This window comes from Aspergillus sydowii (assembly GCF_001890705.1).
Source record: "Aspergillus sydowii CBS 593.65 unplaced genomic scaffold ASPSYscaffold_4, whole genome shotgun sequence".
NCBI lineage: Eukaryota > Fungi > Ascomycota > Eurotiomycetes > Eurotiales > Aspergillaceae > Aspergillus > Aspergillus sydowii.
This window is the reverse complement of record NW_024467862.1, coordinates 1,072,347-1,089,128: the sequence shown is the minus strand read 5'-3', so window position 1 is coordinate 1,089,128 and position 16,782 is coordinate 1,072,347. Positions and strand designations below refer to the sequence as shown.

The window sequence follows — 16,782 nt, the reverse complement described above, 5'->3', positions numbered from 1 at the left end:
AAGTTAACTATCGGATGAACTTGAATCTGGTCAGATTCCATCCATCGTCTTAATATATTCTCTTCATACTTATCCAGCGTGTCATTCTTATTTTTTAACGGATGGATGAGCCACAGTCTTCTAGGGTCGCAAAGCGGCGCCCAGCCAAGGTGAGTAGGTAGCTAAATGATGATGATGATGATGATGATGACGATGGACATGTTTGATAACAGTGTAGGCATGCAACACCTGCCGACGAAAGAAAGTCAAGTGCGACGGGAAACGGCCGATTTGCTCGTCATGCATGATTTTCAAGCTTCCTTGCGGCTTTGAAGATGCTGGGAGTCAGCCCACTAGTCGCTTCACTCGGTGCGTTGAATCCGTTTGCCATGTTTCAAGGAACGGAGAATTAAGCTGCTATTCTCCAGTGCATATGTTGAGGAGCTAGAAGAGCGCATCAAACAAATGGACGAGCAACTACAGCAGCTGCGTCGCGGTGAAAGCCTGCCTCGACCGAACAATCGAGAATCGCCATCCGCGCTTGATCGTTCTGAATCAGAAGAAAACATATTCTCTCCTCATCAGGCTCTTGATGGGAGATCCTCCCCCGGTAGTCCACAAAACTCTGACCAGCCGTCGTATTTCCTTCGAGCACACGATGGCAAGATGCGCTTCTTTGGTAAGTTCTTCACCATGACATCCGAGTTGGCTTGTTGACATGACTCAGGGGCGTCCTCTGGATTTGGTATCCATTGCTCTCGTGAAGCTAATCAGTCAAAGACTGGACGATCCAGGCTAGCCTGGGGAAATGTAGCCAGACGAAATGCCGCTCAGTGGCCTTTAACAAACTGGGTTCCCCCAATTCTCCAAGACAGCTTTGAGAAACGTGTCACTCAGCCTCTTCCGTCAAAAGAGACTACACTGGCTCTAGTGGCCGAGTTCCGTACATCCTTTAACCAGGCCATCCCGCTGGTTGATGATACTTCACTCACGCAGTTGGTAGAGAGGCAATTCTCATGGAACCCGGACGAGAGCCCCTCATCGTGGGTCTTGATCAACGTTGTCCTTGCTTTCGCTTACAGGGGGAGGGCACAGTCGTCGACACACGAAAGTAGCGACTACTGGAGGATGTCATTAGGCCATACCAAAAACGCTTTAAACGTGTTGGTCGACCTGTTTCTTCGCAATGCAGATCTTCCCGCCGTCCAAGGATTACTGGGATTAGCTTTGTACTTTCAAGGCACACCAAATGCCCAGGCCCTGTTCATGCTTGCGGCATCAGCAATGCGCCTGGCTCATTCGATTGGGCTGCATAAAAACACCACGGCTGACTTCAGCCAATCTGAGATTGAAGAGCGACGCAGAACTTTCTGGCTCGCATTTATCTTGGATGCTGATATCTCCATACGTGTCGGCCGCCCACCGGTCCAGGATATGGAAGACTACAGTACACCCCTGCCCTCTGAATCACCACACGACGGCAGAGGCATCATCTCGATCGATGGAACCTCCATTAATTTTTTCCGCCTCCTCACGCAATTTGCGATCATCCAGCGGCGGGTCTACCGGCATCTTCAGACAGTGGTCGTCACCCGACAGCCCAAGGAGACAGCACTTGAGTCTGCAGAGGCGTGTGAAAAGGCCCTTTTGCAATGGAAACACTCATTCCCTGATGTATTGCAACATCAACGTACATTTCCTCCCGAGACCGATTACGCCCATCTACATGTCTTGCGCTTATATCTTGCGTATCATTGCTGCTACGCGAGCCTCCGCCAACTCCCTCTTATCTCCTCATCCGTCCCGCATAATCCCAGATCCCAGGAAAACCTAACAGAGGTGGACAAGGATATAACTGCCCTTTGCGCCCGCTCACTTGCCTCTGCACGGTCTGCGCTGCGCTTCCTCCCACACTTGCGCCTGCTCGGATCAAGCCACAAATGGAACGTGCTCTACTTCTTCGCAACCGCATCCGTGGCCCTATCGTCCGAGATCCGGATCCATCCTACGCACGAACTTGCGGATGACGATTTAGCCATGGCCCACGAAGCCGTCGAGTTCCTTACAGCCGTTTCGCATGAGGAACCCGGTACGTATGTCGACTTTATCTTGAGCGTGTGTTCGGATTTAGAAATTTCTGCTAGACGGGCTATTCGCGAGGTACGCGTCGCGCCAGCTGGTGCAGATGACAGTGTTGCTGTCGATATACCTGGCAATATTGACATCGCGGGGCAGCAGCAGCAGCAGCAGCAATTTTCCAACTACGCTGCTTATAATAATAGCAGTCTTTTCAATACCGATCCTGCTGGGCTGCTTACTGATCCTCACGGTGACCTTTTCAACTCGCAGTGGTTTGTTCCGCCGTTTTGGAATTGGCAGGATATGGTTGTCGGCGTGTCTGACTTGCCTGAAATGAATAGACGGACGGATGACTTTACGTGAGTTTAGATAACTCATGGTCACTTGAGATAGCAGGGTTTAAAAATTCAGGTAGGCTAGTATTCTGAACTAGTAACAGGATTGAGATGTGTATATATGGAGTATAAGTTCATAACTGAGGTTTCGAAGAGATGAATTGACTCGCGGGTGAACACGTTATTAACCATCATCATGGTTAATGTTTGCTGGCCTGATATAATACCTTCAGAATATCCACATCTGCAGTTGCTAAATGTATACACACTGAGATTGTATCTCATGCCTTGTCCTCACAACTTCGGCACATCAAGCCTACACTCCTAATTAGCATCGCACCACCAAATCAGACATAAAAAGGGGGGAAAGTCATACTTGATGTGGATGCTCTTCGGCTCAGTATATTCCAGCAAGCCATATTTACCCAATTCCCTCCCCTGGCCACTCGCCTTGATCCCTCCAAAAGGCGTTTCCACCTGCGGCAGGAAAGGCGAGTTCACAGCAACACCACCGCACTCAAGCTGGCTAGAGACCCTCAACGCCCGGTCAAGGTTGGACGTGTAGACCGAAGCTAGACGCTTGTTAGAATAAAGAAATAAAAGAAAAAAGCAAGAAGAGAGAAACCAACCCGCAAGCCCATAAACCGAGCCATTCGCCAGCCTCAACGCCTCCTCCTCACTCCCAAACGTCTGAATCACCATAACAGGCCCAAAGATCTCCTCTTTCACAACGGGACTCTCGGGGTCCGGGTTCACAAAGATAGTCGGCTTAATGAAGTACCCCTTATCGCCCTTCTGACTGCCGCCGGTCAGCAGCGTTGCGGTTTTCTTGCCGATCTCGATGTAGGACATGATCTTGTCGAACTGCTGCTTGTCGACGATGGGGCCGTACATGGTCTTTGGGTCGAGTGGGTTCGAGCCTAGAGTGGCTTCGGCGTCGGCGAAGGCGGCTTTTATCCCCGCGAGGAACTTTTCGGCGATGGTGTTTTGGACGAGGACGCGGCTTGTTGCTGGGGTTGTTATCATCTATAATTCATCTCAAAGTATAGTCGGGGTTTGGCTTGGGTGAGCGAGGGACTAACCAACACAGACCTGGCCCGAGTTAAACAAGAATCCGCATACCCTAGTAAAGATAACGTCAATTATAGGCATGAAATTCCAGAAAGAAGAGAGACAAACCCCCCCAAAGCCTTCTCGACCTCGACATCATCAAACACAATAGCAGGACTCTTCCCACCAAGCTCCAGCGTCACCTTCTTCAAATTACTCTTCGTCGCAAGATCCTGCACCGCCTTGCCACCCCCCACCGAGCCAGTAAAGCTGATCTTCGCAATCTTAGGGTGCGACGCCAGCAGCGCACCTGTACTCGCCGCCCCATTGAGGATCTGCACCAGACCAGCCGGGAATCCGGCCTCGGCGTAGAGTGCGCCTAGTGCCAGGGCGCCGAAGGGGGATTTCTCCGAGGGTTTGAAGATGAACTGCATGAACTTTAGCATTTGCTCAATGCTGATACCTACTGTTATACTGTTATAGGAGGGGAGGGGAGGGGGGAGGTACGTACGGCGTTCCCCGCAGCGATAGCAGGCGCGATTTTCCATCCGATGTACATGAATGTTGCGTTCCAGGAGGCGATGCCGGCGCAGACGCCTAGCGGTTCGTGGCGCACGATCTTGTATACCCCGTTATGCTCGGGGAATGTCTCGCCGCTGATTTTGTCGGTCCAGCCGGCGTAGTCTATACATATCAGCATCAGCTATTCAGGGTTTCCGGCTTTTAGGAGGTTGGGGGAATTTTACATCTGTAAACCTCGGCCATATGGGCAATATCAAAATGCATGGTTGGAGAGACCGGCTTTCCGGTTGGCAGGGACTCGAGGGTGGCTAGACGATTTGCATCGCGCTCGACAAGGTCCGCGAACTTTAGCATGCATGCTTGCTTTTGCGCAGGGGAGAACTGGGCCCAGGATGTCTTGTAGGCGGTTGTTGCTGCTGCGACGGCGGCGTCGATGTCTTCTCTGCTTGCGGCGTGGGCGGCGTGGGGGATCGGGGAGCCGTCGTAGGGGTTTGTGACAGCGAGGCGGTCGGATGAGTTGCTGTCGACGTACTGTATCTATTAGTTCTCCACGAAAGTAACGCAAGTTAAGTTAAAGGTGGGTACCTGGTTGTTGATAAAGAGCTGGGTGGGAACGGAAGCTAGGGCTGGGGACGACATGTTGGCGGGTGAACGGGACAGCGTTCAAATTAGAGAAAAGACGCAAAAGGCGAGCAGAGTTGCTTGCGAGGAAGATGAGGTGTTTATAAGTGCAAATATTCGTAACACTGCAGCTGTTACTGCGGTGTAGTATCAATGCTGGGGTGGAATAATTCCGAGTTTCCGCATTGGTCGTTCCGATCTCATTCCGAGAAAGTAGAAACATCGAGTCCTTTATATCCCCAGGCTTGGAGTTGACAGAGTCGACCGCATTATCTCCAGCACCAGGACGGACTCCGAAGACTCATCCCGTTACTGGGCTAGAGCAGGAGTCCGTCATATTCCCCGGATTGGAGTTAACTGAGTCGACCGCATTATCTCCGGGACTCCTGGTCCCTGAAGGCTCTCCTTTAATTACCGGTAGGTGGCAGTCATGGATTCCTGATTTGGAGTTAATTGAGCTGATTCATTATCTCCGGGACTCTAGATACTCAGCCTGTTAATTGGGCTAGAGTCCAGACCATCTACGCTGGGTAGACAGCATACCTATCGTCTGACTCCGCACTCACTCCCACATTGCCAAGGGCGATGCCACCCCAGCCGACGTTTCACATAAAGCAAGTATAGACCAAGTTTGACACGACAATTGCACTGGATTCGATGGGGATGATGCGTCCGTGCACGAACACCCGACGATGCGGTCGCTGGGCCCGTCGATTGACGATCAGATTGCCGAAATCAGGGGAAGCATATGCCCCCTGTCCACTTACTGAGATCCAAGGAGAGGAACAGAGGAACGGGGTCGGAGACATCCGCCTGGACCAGCCCAGCCTGTCATGCAACTGTCATACAACTGTCATAACAGCAGACGCTCGACAGGAATTTGGAATCATCGACAATCGCTCCACCCAAGCGGGGAACAAAGAGCCCACTCACCACTGCCACGGTTGTACCGTAACTTTGTCGCCCCGCAAATAGCGTCTGGACCCCAATCTAGTTCTCCCTCCTGGAACTTTGGTGGAAGTTATTCTCGCTCCCATTCATCGTTGATTCTCTTTCCTTTTCTCCTCATGTTGAATCACCCTCCCCGCCCCCCCATGGCAGTGACCAAAGCTATCGTCGCCCGCGAGCCCCGGTTCACCGCGCTCAGCTGGGCCCTAGAGGATGTCGCCGTGTGCGAAGAGCCCGGCGACGACGAGGTGCTGGTGGAGATGGTCGCCTCGGGCGTCTGCCACACCGATATCGTGCTCTCTGCTGTTCCCAGCGGGCAGTTTGGCATTCACTATCCCAAGGTTATGGGGCATGAGGGTATAAAAACTCTGCCGACCACCGGATCGTAATCCAGTGCTAATGTTGGAATACAAATCAATCAGGCTCCGGATACGCGCGCAAGGTCGGCAAAAATGTAACAACCGTGCAAAGCGGCGACCCTGTCCTTCTTTCTTTTTACTCCTGCGGTGCGTGCGACCAATGCGCCGAGAAGCACCCGTCGTACTGTCACTCGTTTGCGATGGAGAACTACGTCGGGCGGAAGGGCCATGTGAATTCTGCGCCGGCTGCGGGGGAGGACGGGAAGGACAGGAAGGAGGAGCAGGAGATCTACTCGCGCTTCTTCGGGCAGTCGAGTTTCTCGCGGTATAGTATCGTCGATAAGGCGAGCGTCGTGAATGCAAAGGACCTGGTGCGGAATGAAGAGGAGATGAAGCTTTTTGCGCCGCTGGGCTGTGGGTTCCAGACGGGGATGGGCGCGATTGACAATACTGCCCAGGTGGGCGAGAACAGCATGCTTGTTGTTTCCGGGCTGGGGAGTGTAGGGTTGGCTGCTCTGATGGTACGTATTCACAAATCTATATATCATTCATTCGGAGGCTAATTCTGTGTATACAGACTGCAAACATCCGCAAATGCAAGGCGATTATCGGCGTCGACCGAATCCCCAGCCGGCTACAGCTTGCGAAACAACTCGGCGCCACACATACCATTGATGTCTCGCCGGTGGGATCCAATATGCACAAGGCGATCCGCGACATGTTTCCGAACGGCGTGGACTGCGTTATCGACACAACGGGCGCGCCGGTCATTATTGAGGATGGGCTCAGGGCTCTCCGGCAGAGGGGGAAACTCGTCCTGATTGGCGTTCCGCCCATGCAGTACGAGTTGAGTTTAAACGCGATAGAGCATATAAATGTATGTCTAGCTATCTCGACTACGAATGGACTTGGGCTAATGGTGCAGACTGGCCGAACCGTGATCGGGTGTCTCGAGGGGGACTGTGTTCCTGAAGAGGTACGTCTCGTCCTAGTAGGATATCGGGTCTCCAACTGACAATTCGTCTAGGCAATTGCGACCTTGGTTCAGTGGTACCGAGAAGGCCGCTTTCCGATTGAGAAACTAATCACATACTTTGAGGTGCGTTGGCACTAGAAGGACATACATGAACTGACAAACTGACACTGACACTGACACTGACACGAACAGGCACACGAGTTCAAACAAGCGCTCGCCGGACTAGACGACGGATCCGTAGTCAAGGCCGTGCTGAATTGGAATAACGTATAATCAAACGATGTACATATATACAATCAGATATGGATGTCATTACGCAGAAGACCTGACGCCAATCGCTATAATACAAACGACAAATAAGCCAGACCAAATAATAAAAATAAAAATAAAAACAAAAACTAATCAATCGGCACCGCAACCTCATTCCCCACATTCGTCACAACATCCAACGAGCCCCCAAGACACCAACAAGTCCCAGGCGTCTGCTCCCCCGTACCCTCCACATTATACGTACAGCCCACATCCTCGCGCTCCTGGAAGTAATTCATCGTATTGCACAGCTCCAGACACGCGTCAAACGAGCCGAGCACGACCGACGCAAGGTCCTTCTTCTTGCCCCCACTACTCCCGAAATCCGAGTCGCAGAATATGCGGTACCGCTTTGGGCCCGGGAGCTGGACTACGACCGTGTTGTTGGCTGTGGGGCAGATGGAGGTTGGAGAGGGGTTGGGTGTTTCGTGGACTCCCGATAGCGTTATTGTGGCGTCTGGGCCGGAGTCTGTGTCGAAGGGAGAGGCGTATGTTGCTGTTGGGGTTGTTGTTGGTGAGGATGATGAAGATGAAGATGAAGATGATGAAGATGTAGATGGTGTTGCAGGTGATGTTGCGTCATTCGGTGAGGTGTCGTTGTCTGTGTCTGTAGGTGAGGGTTGGGATGATGCTGCCTCTGACTCTGATCCTGACCCTTTTCAATCAATCAGCAATCTCGTATCTTGTATCTCAACAGTATTGAAAAGGAAAAAGACAAACAAACCATTCATCTTCGCCAAACCAACCCCCAATCCAACCGAAAGCCCAATGACCGCCGCAACAAGCACCCCCAGTGCAACCCACAGCCAGAACAACTTCTTCTTCCCGATTCCCTGCTGCACAAGCGGTTGAGAATGCCCATGACCGTGTCCATATCCACCTTGCACAGGGTATCCGAACCCAGGACCCTGCAGGAATACAGCTTCCAGACCAGGCTGGGTATGTCGATTCTGCACGGCCTCTTTGAAGGAATCTTCCGTCGTCGTCGTTGTTTGAACCATTGTCCCACTCATGGTGCTGTGGATTGGTATGTTAAGGTGAAGTCAAGAAGGGAAAAAAAAAAAGAGAGAAAACACAGCGCGCCTGGACGGGGATGCACCACTATGTACTACTATGTAATTAATGTAGGCATGTACGGTGTAGCCGCTCTGCCCTGGAAACCCTGCGCTGCAATTCTAGTAATTCAAGCTGATTCGTGCTTGGAAAGAGGCTCGCAGCAGCGTTTTTTGCTTCTATAACTATGACAGGTCCACTGCGGACCTGAAACAGGGTCTATCTGGTCCCCTGCAGCTGGGCACATTTTAGTCTGTTCTCCGTGCAAGGTTATTTCTGCTAGGCGCCAACTCCTAACAATAGCACAAGGGTAATTAGGGAGCCAGGTATTTAACTACAGTTTAACAGGGAATTAAAATCTCTTCTTTACCTGTGAAAGAGAACGGTGATGGCCGTCAATATCCGTACATCTGCCCCGGGCGTCTGCTCAAGGTCCGTCCTGTCTTGAACGGACGTCGCTCTAAGCGCCGACCAAAACCCCACAACATCGCGCCGTTGGTTAAGCGCATGCACGTTATTTTGGGAACAAAAAGCAACTCTAGGCTTGGCGGCGCGTAGAGCATTGGTTTCATAATTCATTCAATGTTGATCTGAGATTAGTTATTTCGCTGGCAGTTATCTACTGAGAATGCATGGGCCTCCACGTCCCAGACTCCCAAGTCCCAACCCTAACTGATCAACATCATTGGGTCAAGATATCGTTCCAACATTCTGGAAGCGAATCAAGAATAAGAAAGGGCTGGAATCTGTCAAGTGCTTCCGCCAGTGAAACACTCAGCTAGTCCCCTCCAGTCAATTCAAGGCCACGTCCTCAGCGCTGTCATGATCGTCTGGAACTACAACCTGGAGCAGAACTCAGAGTAGTCACACTGTCATTATGTATGTATTTACCATGCCGAATGTACACGGTCTATGAACCAGATGGAGTGTTGTATCTATATTATACAGTTTCCGGCTCTATATCGCTCCCGCCGTCAAATCCCTCGTCCATGGCGTCAGGGTTCAGGTTCGCCACATCCGCGTCAACGCCGTCCTTGTCTTTCCTGTCGTGTGAGATTGACTTCCATCCTAGCTCCTGGGTGTCGTCCTTGATGTATTCGGACATGGGGAACTATTCCGCCAGTTAGTTCGCTGTAGCAAGCAGAAGTTATGAGGAACATACGTAATGGTCGTTCTTCTTCATGGTAACTACCCAGGGTACGTTATCGAATGTCACTGCGCGGATCCGGAAGTATGTGTTGTCTGGAATCTTCTTCACTTCCTCGACGAAACGATCAAGATCTGGTGTCGGCACCCCGTTCACTGCTGTGACGAAGTTGGTGGGCGAAAGGCCATATTGGTAGGCAGGAGATCCACGACTCTGCGACCATTATTAGCATATACAGACAGCAAAAAAAAAAAAAAGAGACAAAGTTCGGCAGACGCACCCGTGCGCTGACATAGATCTCGCTATGCAGCTTGGAAATCTGCTGGCGTACGGCGTGGTGTGGCTTCTGCAGCACCGCACCGCAGAAGACAACCGCTCGATCGGTCTCCAGATCCTCCGTCGACACGGTAGGCACCTGGATCCGCATTTCTTCCCCGTTACGCACAATAAGCGCCTCAAGCACTTCCTTCTCGTACATAATGTCTAGTTCAGACACGCGCGTGATCAACTGTCCATCCAGAGTGAGAATAACATCGCCCTCCTGGAAGCTGTCTGCCGACGAGTTGAAATCCGGCGGCGGGCAGTCGACCTTCCGCACCATAAACAGTTGATGTCGGGAGGGGTTCGCCTTGGCAACCCTTTCAATCCACTCCTCTGAGACTCCCATGATGCGCGCCTGGCTCATCTGCACCACATAGCTTTCCATGTTTAGGATCCGCAGTTTCGGCAAGACTCCTTGCTGGATCTTGCTCACAACAGGCAGCAATGCGGGTGTCGCGAATCCCAAGTGGTATTCGACGTCCTTGTGGGAGTTAGGTGTACGTTCACCGAGATAGTTCAACCACAAGGCCTGGACAACACCATCTTCGCCGACCAAGACACCGTTCGAACACTGCCCACTCAGCCCCGTATCGACAGTCACTGCATCCAGATTTATAGCACGGTACCGCGGCGCAGAAGCATTAGCCGGGATCGAAACTGTCGTGATATCAGTAACGGCGGTCTTGGCAACCACGATACGGAAATTCTGGTTGAAGCCGACAAAAATTGTATCTTGGCCCTGTTTGATGTATTCCGTGCTCAGCTTCGCGCTTTGGACTGGGGCTTGCACCAGGGAAGGGTCATATTGAATGACACAATAGTTTTGCAGTGGGTGGAGGAAGACAACCTTGGCCGCAACAATTATCGAATCTGCAACTGTCACGTTGATGTCACACAGGTTGTAGGGCACAATGGCACGCGAAACCACAACCAAACCCTTATCAGCATCCACAACAAGACCAAACCCAGTCTTCTTTGCTTGAGGAAACCCATCCAGCTTCAAGGGCATCGTGCAAGAGACGCGTACAAAGCTGCGTACGATCTCGGCGGCAGCTGGTTGGCTCACGCCGTCCAGTTGGATGAAATCAGCCTTCCTTGGAACCGGTGTCACGGCCTTGACGGGTTCCGCGAGGTCAGAGAAATCCCAAAGACCGCTGTCATCATTTCGGACGGCCAGCCGCATCTTTGGGTGCCAATGTCGGTCAATATAAACAATGCTCGTGCCCCGTGTGTGCAAGTCGCGAATGTGGCGATATGAAATGACAACTCGAGAGCGATCCGGAATTGATTTCATTACTTCCACAAATTCATCCAGATTCCTCGTTTTTCGTTTGTCCACAGAATCAATCAGCCATCCTGAAAGGGTATTCTCGAGTTTGAAGGAGCCCGCTGCTTCACACACGTAAACACCCTTTGTGGCAATGGCATAGAGTCGAGCCTGCTGATAGGATAGGTCGTGGAACGTTCCGCCAGCAACCGTTACAAACCGATCGGGCGTGATGGCATGAAGGTCGCCAACGTCGCATTCAACCTCCATGTCTTGACCGCCTCTCTGCACCAGCAATCGCACCGACTTCCCAACACTGGAATCTAGAATGTCGTCCAATCGAACAAAACGGGTGAGGAGTTCTCCATTCACCTGCAGGAGTACATCGCCCTCCAGAATCTTTCCATCTGCAGGACCTTCGGGAAGAATAATCTCCGCAACCAACATACTCGTTTCGTTGGGAGCTGCCTTGCGCACCTTCGTTTCCCATTCGGGAGTTAATCCCAGGCGCCGACACTCATCAAAAGGTTTGAGGATCCACTGGGTCTGGATAGTTCCTCTGGTGACAGGCTCTCCTCGACGAATGCATTCCAGAGCACGTTGCGGTCTGTCCAGCGGCAGGAAATAATCGGTTGCAGCGCCATCTGCACGACCGCCAGCCTGCAGTGCGATGGCGTTTCCAGCAAGGTTGACCACAGGACTCCCGGAGCTACCACCACTAGCCGCAGCGGCAGCCTGGATGTAATTGGTGTTGAAGTCACTATAGCCTTCGCCATATTCAGGGGCGTTTCGATCAAGTCGACTGATGACACCTGATAGAATGCTCAGTTTCTCCCCTGCGTCGTTACCAACCACCCGGATCTCTGAACCCACACGAGCTCCATCCGGCTGGAGCTTGAGTTCTCTGAGTTTCATGTGTCGAATCGCTTTAGGGTCGAATTTCAGTAATCCGAAATCGTGGACAGGGTCTCGATATACCGGAGAGACATCGCACTAGTTATACCGTCAAAATCATGTTCTCTTTTTTCGTGCCCCATTACCGGGACAACCAACTTACCTCTTCGTGATTATCAAAGATAACATAACCCCAGAACGGACCTGGACAGACCACATGCCGGTTGGTAAGGATATATCCGCGCTCAGCATCGACCACAAATCCTGTAGCTTGACTGCTCATTGACAACTCCGTGTCGAACGAGCAAGTCTGGCAGAAATGGATAGAGACGACACTCTTCACTACCTCCTCAATCGTAGCCTGCCACTCTGGCGAATCTGCCTGCGTAGGCCCAACGGCCATCAAAGGCCCCAGATCCTCCTCATCTTGAACATCATAGACAGTTCCATTGGCCGGGGTGGAATCTCCTGGCGTGAGCGTCGAGTTTTCGGGCTTCAGGTGCTTCACTGGCCGCTCCGCCGTTGCGGAGATGGAATTTCGCTTGCGCTTCACGACGCCGTCTCCATTCATGTTCGTGGTTGTAGAGTAAGCGGTCGCACTGGATTTAAGATCGGTTTTGGATGGGAGTCGTGAGAGGGTCGACGCGCTAGAAGTCTGATTGGTAACACAAGAATCGTGGGTTACAGCGGCGGCTGATGTCCGGCGGAGCAAGGACGGAGTTGGTCGCCAACGCGCGAAGAGGCTGCGGCTGAACACTAAGGTGGAAAATGATGGGGGTTTACCGGGAAGAGGCCAGTGGATATTTATACCGGGTCGAAAGCGAGGAAGGAGAGAAGAGGACCAGGTGGGCAACGATGTTGCCGAAACTAAAGGCGAAGCAGCGGCAATGGCAGTGGAGTTGAGAGCAACACTTGGACACCTTCTGTTGGCCAGAAGCCAACAAGACATTCACAAGGCTCCAGAGAGAGGACAAAGAGCGAGGAGCGACGGGAAAAGGCTAAAGGAGGGTAATGGGGTGGTCGAGGACGAGGCTGACAAGAAAAAAGTCAGCGATCCGTGAGGTGATGGGCATGAATCTGGGCGGAGAGCCGGACAGGCGCCGCACAAGCCTCACTGATTGGGCCATCCCCCTCCCTCCGCGTGCAATGCCCGTCAGTCGGATGACCGAGATTCAGGGTTAGGGACAAGCATGGTCTCCAAAATTCTCTATATTTATATTCCTAGCCGCTCTGTGGTTGGAGATTCAGTGTAACATTCAAGCCTGCTGTTTCGGCGCACGGTCCCCAAGCATCAACAGCTGACGGGTGCTGTACTAATCACAGTAGTTATACCAAGCTACATGTACAAATCTAGGCTACTCTAGGTAAGAATAAAAACAGTACCCAGTATTCAAGAGCCTTCCTGTGTCCCATCAGGTGCCAATTTACCCGGACGGTCAAATATTTCGTCTATACCCCGACAATCATTGACGCGACGCTTCGACGCACGGTATCCAAGCCAGACCAGAGTATAACGTCAAATCCGTAGGAGGGAGGACAAGTCGTCCGCAAAACAAGCTTCAGCATTGCGTTTCGACTCTCTCGCCAAGATGCGAGGTTCTAGCAGGGTATGGCCGAAGAGACTTCAGAGTGGAATGACCACCGATTTTCCAAGGTGGTTTAGGGACTCGAATCTTCGACTGTGCCTTTTTTTAGATCCTTCCAGTTATGATCCATAAGCGCGTAGCAACGCTACCCACTCAGCGTGCTCACACGGTGTTCTCAGTAGTGGGCGACAAGCCCGGAGGTCCTCCATTTCCTTGGGCCCCTTGATTAGCATTCGGCGCCCCTTGCGCGCCTCGCGGAAACAACTCGTTGAGTTTGGTGTAGAGATCATTGATAGCTGGTAAGTTGGGAGGTGGTGTCATAATAGCAGGTGCGGGAGGAACAACACCCCCAGATTTTTTGCCTTTATCTGCTACCGTAGCTAGGTATGCGAGGTTGACCTGCAAGCGCCGCATACAATTAACATATTCGGGACTCCGTTGGACGTTCTTGTCAGAAGTCGATTCTGATGTCGGCGACGGGTTCGAATCCTGCGAGGCCTGCTGGGCGGGTGGGCCGCCCGCCTTGCCTGATGTTTGAAGGTTTATCGCCTCCTGCAGCAGCATAGAGTTGATTTCCAAAAGAACAGAAACGCGTTCTTTGTCACGCGCGGTCACTGCCGGTGATTGAACTGCCGGGGCAGTGCTCTGAGACGGGCCTTGTTGAGCAGGGATCGGTTGTTGAGCAGGAGCCATACTCTTCGCTATACCTGAAGACATATTTTGGGCGAAGGACTGTGCTTGCGTCGCCGGAATGTTCGCAGACGAGGACGTTGGCTGGGAGAAAGCGGCGGTCACGGGGGGCTGGGTGAATGGGGCAGAGAAATTCGCCTGAGGTCCTAGAAAGTCGAAAGACCAACAAGTCAGTAAGTTGCCTATAGTTAACTTCGAATATGACGTTGGCACGAAAGCTGGAGCTGGAGCTTATTCGATAGAAAAAGACAGCACGCGCTTTCGACTCGCCGACCAGCGCCCTGACAGGGAAGGCTACCCGCGCACGAGGAACGAGAAAAAGTGAAGAAAGCAAGCAAGTAATAACAAAGCAAGCGTACCTGGAGATTGCTGAGGAAAATTTGGCGGCATCATAGCTCCACTAGGTTGCAGTGGTACAGCACCGAACGAGGGTTGAGACGGAGCATTTGACTGAAAGGAGGGGACCTGGTTCGGATAGTATGGAAACTGCTGCGGGTTGCCCTGCGCAGGGACAGGGTAACCCGGATTGTGCTGCATTGGAAAGCCGGAAGCGTTGGGGTCCATTGCCGTTTCGCGTTCAGGGGACTTGGAGACGCAATACAATAATAATAATAGCGCTTTTAATGGTAAATGACAGGGAGGTTAATTTAGGAGTTCCCAGTTTCCCTTGCGATGAGCCAAATCCAACTCAACGTCCACGCGCAGGCGGCCAAGCAATCGCAAGGACAGCAAAACCGTTTCGCTGGATGGTTTCAAGTTAAGATTGCAGGAAAAACAAAGTCGAGCCCCAACGAAGCAAAAAAGGTGATTGGCTGCTACAAGGAGCGGTGGTGTCGAAAAGAATGAATCGGGTTGATACAAGGAGATCGGGGCAAAAGAGATTTGCTGGTCGATCAGTCTTCGGCCGTTTGGGCGGAGAGGCTAATGCAATGGATTTTCTTGAGCAGTGGAGGATGGGAGATTGGATGATCAAGACGAGATTCGCGGCATGTTATTGATAATAATGTACAAGCTAGCCCGACTCCCTGAGCAATGAGGATGAAGTCGAGAAGAGGAAGAACTAAGAAGAGATGCTGACGGGGAGCCAAGATCAGGTGCTCGTCTTGTATTTTTGGGTGTCATTACCAGTAGGATATTTGACCTTTATACGTAAACCCTCAGAAAAATGGTAATATTACGCAAACAAAACGATTAGTTTACGTATCATACGTTCATCAACAGACGGTCTCGCCGGCGACTTATATGGATCTCGTCCTCAACCTCAACTGGAAGTTCGACTCTTCTTCCAGCCTCGGGATATCTTCTCCGGCCTCTTCGCTCCCTGCAGCCATATACAAATCATAGGTAGATCTCCAATTCCGCATTCATTGGGTATTCTCCACTCTCACGGCTTTCAGACGACGCTCAACACAATTCCCATATCGGTAGACATCGCTGCACTTGGTTCAGCCCGCCACGCCACAGTACGAGGTACTCCGTCCACCCAATTCCGAACAATTTACTCCAAACGGAGCCCTGTTCAAGGGAAATGGTTCCACGGAGGCGGGCGAGTACTTTTGCCCAACCGGCATTGATCCGGCTGGTCCACTTAGTATGACAGGTATACAATTCGAGAAGCCGCATCCATGGCCGTGGCGCCGGGGAGCAAGCTATACCTCCGATCAATCGCGTGCCAATCATTTACCGGGACGTTTCCTGTCTCAAGAGTTTACCCATGACTCCTTGGTAATAGGCTGCAAATTACACAGCCCTGTTCGCTTTTCCCCCGGGATGCAGTTCTTGTCCCTCGGAATTGGGTAGCTTTCACCCCGAGAATCGAGAACATACGGCTTCTGATTCGATTGATAAGGCATATCTGTCACTGGAGCTTCTGATTCTTTTGTTTTTTGTTTTGCTTTGCTTTTCGCGGGGAAGTGGCGTCGTTCTGTTGAATCGCTGATCCTGTCACGCACTGATTAGCATGACCAGTCAGATGTTGCCCCAGTGGGCCTATATAAATTCTCATACATCCAATATCGACAGATCAGGCCCTGCCATGAACGCTGAAACAATGAATGTGCCGCTGGGTTGTCCCTTTGCGGTACGCGAATGCGTTTCTTTTGGCTGGCGAGAGGCGCAACAAACCCACACAAGGTCACCGGGGCCTCCGTTTCTCAAATGAACTTCCTTTCAGTTCCAGTTATCAGCCGGTCAAGTGGGACGAAATAACGAACAGTAAGCAGGCTAACGAAAGTCGCTGCTCATGGGGCCTTTCGTCCTTACTGTAAGGATCAAGCTTTGCACCGTTTATCGGTGGACGAATGGACGCCTCTTCCAACATACCGAGCTTTCTTGACTGAGAGCCACCGTACTCTGTCTTCACAATTATTTTCTCTACCCTCAACCATGTGGATGGCCGGCCTCGCGGATATGTCGCTTCTTCTTCCGAACCACTAGCTGGATGCCGGAAGCCCAAAGGAGACGGTCTGGACCCTAACCCAGAGTTCGCGAATATTCTGGGGAGGGTCGGCTGAAGATTCCGTTGTCATTCTCGATTCCTCTCATGCTCATGAGCTATGTAGTACTTTCGGATCGGGGCAAAACAAACATGGATCAATGGCATGACCCACATACGAAGCACAAGTCGACGCCTCGAGCCCGACACAT

At 51.8% G+C, this 16,782-nt stretch overlaps 6 protein-coding genes across 6 annotated transcripts; 2 read left to right on the top strand and 4 right to left on the bottom strand.

The window, feature by feature from the left end:
* Positions 1 to 101: 101 nt before the first annotated feature.
* Positions 102 to 2,421, top strand: ASPSYDRAFT_30545 (uncharacterized protein; the record flags this gene model as incomplete). The annotated part of the gene is made up of 4 exons (XM_040844792.1): positions 102 to 149; positions 218 to 348; positions 408 to 658; positions 707 to 2,421. 4 exons carry the CDS (start codon positions 102 to 104, stop codon positions 2,419 to 2,421), a joined length of 2,145 nt encoding a protein of 714 aa, XP_040703504.1.
* Positions 2,422 to 2,554: 133 nt separating this feature from the next.
* On the bottom strand, positions 2,555 to 4,871 carry ASPSYDRAFT_890785 (uncharacterized protein). Its single transcript, XM_040852104.1, has 8 exons — positions 4,551 to 4,871; positions 4,190 to 4,496; positions 3,955 to 4,127; positions 3,573 to 3,871; positions 3,476 to 3,516; positions 3,023 to 3,403; positions 2,770 to 2,965; positions 2,555 to 2,709 (listed from the first exon to the last, which is right to left on the bottom strand). Exons 1-8 carry the CDS (start codon positions 4,602 to 4,604, stop codon positions 2,688 to 2,690), a joined length of 1,473 nt encoding a protein of 490 aa, XP_040703503.1. The 5' UTR covers positions 4,605 to 4,871; the 3' UTR covers positions 2,555 to 2,687.
* An 809-nt stretch (positions 4,872 to 5,680) lies between these two features.
* ASPSYDRAFT_149375 (NAD(P)-dependent alcohol dehydrogenase) lies at positions 5,681 to 7,142 on the top strand (the record flags this gene model as incomplete). The annotated part of the gene is made up of 6 exons (XM_040841901.1): positions 5,681 to 5,891; positions 5,957 to 6,414; positions 6,471 to 6,770; positions 6,819 to 6,869; positions 6,921 to 6,992; positions 7,062 to 7,142. The coding sequence occupies 6 exons, from the start codon at positions 5,681 to 5,683 to the stop codon at positions 7,140 to 7,142; spliced, it is 1,173 nt and encodes a 390-aa protein (XP_040703502.1).
* ASPSYDRAFT_890928 (uncharacterized protein) lies at positions 7,056 to 8,408 on the bottom strand. Its single transcript, XM_040852107.1, has 2 exons — positions 7,903 to 8,408; positions 7,056 to 7,833 (listed from the first exon to the last, which is right to left on the bottom strand). The coding sequence occupies exons 1-2, from the start codon at positions 8,189 to 8,191 to the stop codon at positions 7,268 to 7,270; spliced, it is 855 nt and encodes a 284-aa protein (XP_040703501.1). The 5' UTR covers positions 8,192 to 8,408; the 3' UTR covers positions 7,056 to 7,267.
* A 763-nt stretch (positions 8,409 to 9,171) lies between these two features.
* On the bottom strand, positions 9,172 to 12,431 carry ASPSYDRAFT_88600 (putative nuclear serine protease HtrA2/Nma111; the record flags this gene model as incomplete). The annotated part of the gene is made up of 4 exons (XM_040852031.1): positions 9,172 to 9,342; positions 9,394 to 9,591; positions 9,659 to 11,959; positions 12,024 to 12,431. 4 exons carry the CDS (start codon positions 12,429 to 12,431, stop codon positions 9,172 to 9,174), a joined length of 3,078 nt encoding a protein of 1,025 aa, XP_040703500.1.
* Positions 12,432 to 13,608: 1,177 nt separating this feature from the next.
* ASPSYDRAFT_30540 (uncharacterized protein) lies at positions 13,609 to 14,700 on the bottom strand (the record flags this gene model as incomplete). The annotated part of the gene is made up of 2 exons (XM_040844791.1): positions 13,609 to 14,282; positions 14,496 to 14,700. The coding sequence occupies 2 exons, from the start codon at positions 14,698 to 14,700 to the stop codon at positions 13,609 to 13,611; spliced, it is 879 nt and encodes a 292-aa protein (XP_040703499.1).
* Positions 14,701 to 16,782: the final 2,082 nt, after the last annotated feature.

Coding starts and splice junctions, on each gene's coding strand:
- ASPSYDRAFT_890785 (XM_040852104.1), bottom strand. CDS start 4,604: ATGTCGTCCCCAGCCCTAGCTTCCGTTCCCACCCAGCTCTTTATCAAC. Junction 3,517..3,572: donor GTCGAGAAGGCTTTGGGGGG/GTTTGTCTCTCT, acceptor TATCTTTACTAG/GGTATGCGGATTCTTGTTTA. Junction 2,710..2,769: donor CCGAAGAGCATCCACATCAA/GTATGACTTTCC, acceptor TTAGGAGTGTAG/GCTTGATGTGCCGAAGTTGT.
- ASPSYDRAFT_890928 (XM_040852107.1), bottom strand. CDS start 8,191: ATGAGTGGGACAATGGTTCAAACAACGACGACGACGGAAGATTCCTTC. Junction 7,834..7,902: donor TGGTTTGGCGAAGATGAATG/GTTTGTTTGTCT, acceptor TTGATTGAAAAG/GGTCAGGATCAGAGTCAGAG.